The following is a 3,097-nucleotide window of genomic DNA, read 5'->3' on the forward strand; positions in this document are numbered from 1 at the left end:
GAGAAAAGCTTGAATCTCACTGATCGTTTTCACAAATGACCCAAACAGTCATTTGGCATTAAGCTCTGCAGCCTGACTGTCTGTCAACAGGCAAGAACACCAACAAACTTTATTTTGTTGTAAAGTAGCTAAAACGCTACCAGCTTTAATGAAAAAAAGCATTCATATAAATGTACAAATTTACAATCACTTCATAGTTATTCAGGTTTAACCMTCAGATGTTTTATTTACAGGATGAATGTAAAGAAGAAAAATTCATTTGTGAGTAAAGTTTAGAAAAGGCTGCTGCTGACAAGTTTCCAGAGTTGTAAACAAATAGAGACAACCTTTAACACTGCAAGAAAAAATAGTTTTACTTGAGTTTGACTGATCTGTTTGTGAGTGGTTGTGTGTGTCTTTAAGGCACATTTAAACATTTTGGAGCTTTGATTCTTTGTTTAAAATATGTAAAAACCCCTCTTATTCTGAACCTGTAATGTCTCGTTTGGCCACTGGGGGGTGATATGAAGCCAGTTTTACAKAATAAATTGGCAGAAAGCAGCTGTAATTCCTCCAGTGCCATGTGATCGGGCTCACACAGTCAGCCAGTATTCATTTTCAGTAAACTTCATTTTTTTCTACTTAGTTCTGTGCAAATAAATGTTTAAATGCCCTTCCTGCACAGCCTTTCTTCATACAAACCCTGGCTCTCTGCTCTCCCGGAGCAAATATTCCTGATCAGCAGGTCCAAGTCCAGTTTTCACCTCCCTCCTCACCTGACAGAACCATAGATCTTCAGTGGAGGTGTGAATTTAAGTCATATTTCTCACAGAACTTGTCTGTTATGGGGATGCAGGTGAGGTACTCGCACCACTCGCACTTCACTGGGTACACATAGAACAGAACAACCAGAGTGGACAGCAAACTCAGGAAGACCATCAGGAAGCCACAGATCTGGATTCGCTTTCGGTACATGTCAGAGCGCCCAAAGCTGGAGGGTTTTTTAAAAAAAAGTTAGAAAATCACTGTGATCACTCAGGAACAACAAATGTTTGTTTTCCRTCACGTACCTGATGTACGGCAGGAAGGCGAAGGACAGGAAGAACCCCGACACAAAACCGCAGACGTGAGCAAAGTTGTCGATCCAAGGAAGCAGGCCAAAGGAAAAGAAGAAGACAGAGATGGCGAACAGTTTCGCAAACGCTCGCCACGGTCGCTCGAGGATCTGCCAGCTCTGAAACAGCTCCACAAACAGGCAGGACAGGATGCCGAACTGGCTGCCCGCAGGACCCACCTGGAGCAGGAACCAGACACAGACCGTTTACATAGAGACCACRGACACGATGCAGACAGATGTCAGCTGGTTCACGAGCTGCTACAACCTCGGCTCTGTACGGCAGGAAGATGGCGGAGGCCAAGTTGCCTGTGATGCCACTCAGCATGTAGATGATGGAGATTCTCAGCCAGCCAGCCAGCTTCTCTAAATCTCTCAGCACCGTCATCTGGAACAGCACGGACACCAAGCAGTGCAGGATCCTGCAGGGACACAAGCACTGAAAATCAAATCTACACAAAGTTTTCAGATCTCCTTCACTTTTTTGCAACTTTGTAAAAATGCAGTACTTTTCCTTRTTTAAGCAGTGAAACAAATAGGTTTATTTGATTTGGTTCAGTGTCCTGTTGGAAMCTGATCTAGTCTGAGCTCTGTGGACCTGGTTTCCAGTGAGGATATRGCTTTATTTTGCTCCAACCCTGAGCAGCCTCCCTGTCCCTGCTGCTGAAGCCTCTCCCTCACAGCATGATGCCGRCACCGCCGTGCTTCCCTGCTGGGTTGGTGTGGGACCTGCTTTTAACCTCAGGGGCATCAAACCAGAGAATCATATTTCTCCTTCAAGTAGGTTTCCATCAAGACACTCTGCCAGAAAGCCTGTATCAGTGGAGGCTTACTATTCTGTTGGTCCTTTCAGAACTCAGTCCACTAGCCACTCAGAATCTCTGAAGCTCAGAGTGCCCATCAGACCCTTGGTCACCTCTCTCACTAAGAACCTTTAGCCTCGCCAGGTGAGCTGGTCTGGGAAGAGTCCTGGGGCCTCACATACTGTATCACGGCATTTTTCATGCACTGCTTTTTTCCGTCGACAGTTTGAAACCATAAAGTCCTGAATCTGACCTGAATACACAGAAATGTGACTTCCTTCTGTTTTCTGCATGTAAGGAGTGTCTGATCACGGTGTTAGCTTCTTTTTGTTTGAGTTTTTATTGTTTAAACCTGAACGATGAATCTGAACCTCCTTTATCCTCAGACAAAAAAAACATAAAATAGCCTAAGAAATGATCAAAACAGCCTCAGTCCAGTGTAAACTGTAAAGTTTATATGTTTTTGTCATGTGTACATACAGTATAAATCAGTTACCGCAGGCCTGCGAGGCGCACACACAGCTGAAGAGAATAAAACGTGTGTGAATTGTTTAAGAGGTATTTTCATTGGAACACCTCACCTGTGATGAATCCTCAGGTCGATGAGATACAGACAATAAATATGATCATAAAAAGCTGCGTAAAGTTGGCCGTAATATGTGGAACAATGTCAGCTGTTGTGCTGCAGGTTGATATCACCACAAAAACTCTCCAGTGAGGCGCTGCGACTCGTTTCTTCACATCGACTATTTAATAAATACAGTAAAAGTAAACTCATAAGTTCCTCTGTGTTTACAGTCATTTATTAAAGACGTGTGAAGGAGGAAATGTCTCTCAGCATCATGTGCGTGTGAAGCTGCTGCACACACATCAACGTCATTTGCGTGAGTGGCAAATCCATTTTTAAACCCCACTACTTATTTAGAAAATGTTTCTCACTCATTCTCCATTTAGTTCCTGATTTTCCTGCATCTAGAAAGCATTTTCGATCGCACAGAGAGGAGAATCTGAGGAGAATTGCACACTCTTTGGCACATTTGCATGTATTTTACATATCGTATTTTTCGGACTATAAGCCGCACCTGCCATTTTTTAAAAAACAACCGCGAACATTAACATATAAGTCGCACCGGACTATAAAACGCACCCCCAACATAAAAAAAAAGTACACCCAAAATTGTCGTCAAAAAAGTGAATTCAA

The 3,097-nt window shown here is 43.2% G+C and overlaps 1 protein-coding gene across 1 annotated transcript in view; it reads right to left on the reverse strand.

Moving 5' to 3' along the window:
- Positions 1-190: 190 nt before the first annotated feature.
- The window catches only part of rhbdf1b (rhomboid 5 homolog 1b (Drosophila)), a 27,379-nt gene continuing 24,472 nt past the window's right edge, over positions 191-3,097 (reverse strand). Inside the window, exons 14-16 of the mRNA XM_014025827.1 lie at positions 1,362-1,515; positions 1,050-1,273; positions 191-970 (exon numbers count right to left, since the gene is read on the reverse strand). Coding sequence (XP_013881281.1) covers positions 775-970; positions 1,050-1,273; positions 1,362-1,515 — 574 coding nt within the window. The 3' untranslated portion in view covers positions 191-774. The remainder of the gene's footprint in view (positions 971-1,049; positions 1,274-1,361; positions 1,516-3,097) is intronic.

Source organism: Austrofundulus limnaeus, unplaced genomic scaffold (genome assembly GCF_001266775.1).
Source record: "Austrofundulus limnaeus strain Quisiro unplaced genomic scaffold, Austrofundulus_limnaeus-1.0 Scaffold5, whole genome shotgun sequence".
In the NCBI taxonomy this organism is placed as follows: domain Eukaryota; kingdom Metazoa; phylum Chordata; class Actinopteri; order Cyprinodontiformes; family Rivulidae; genus Austrofundulus; species Austrofundulus limnaeus.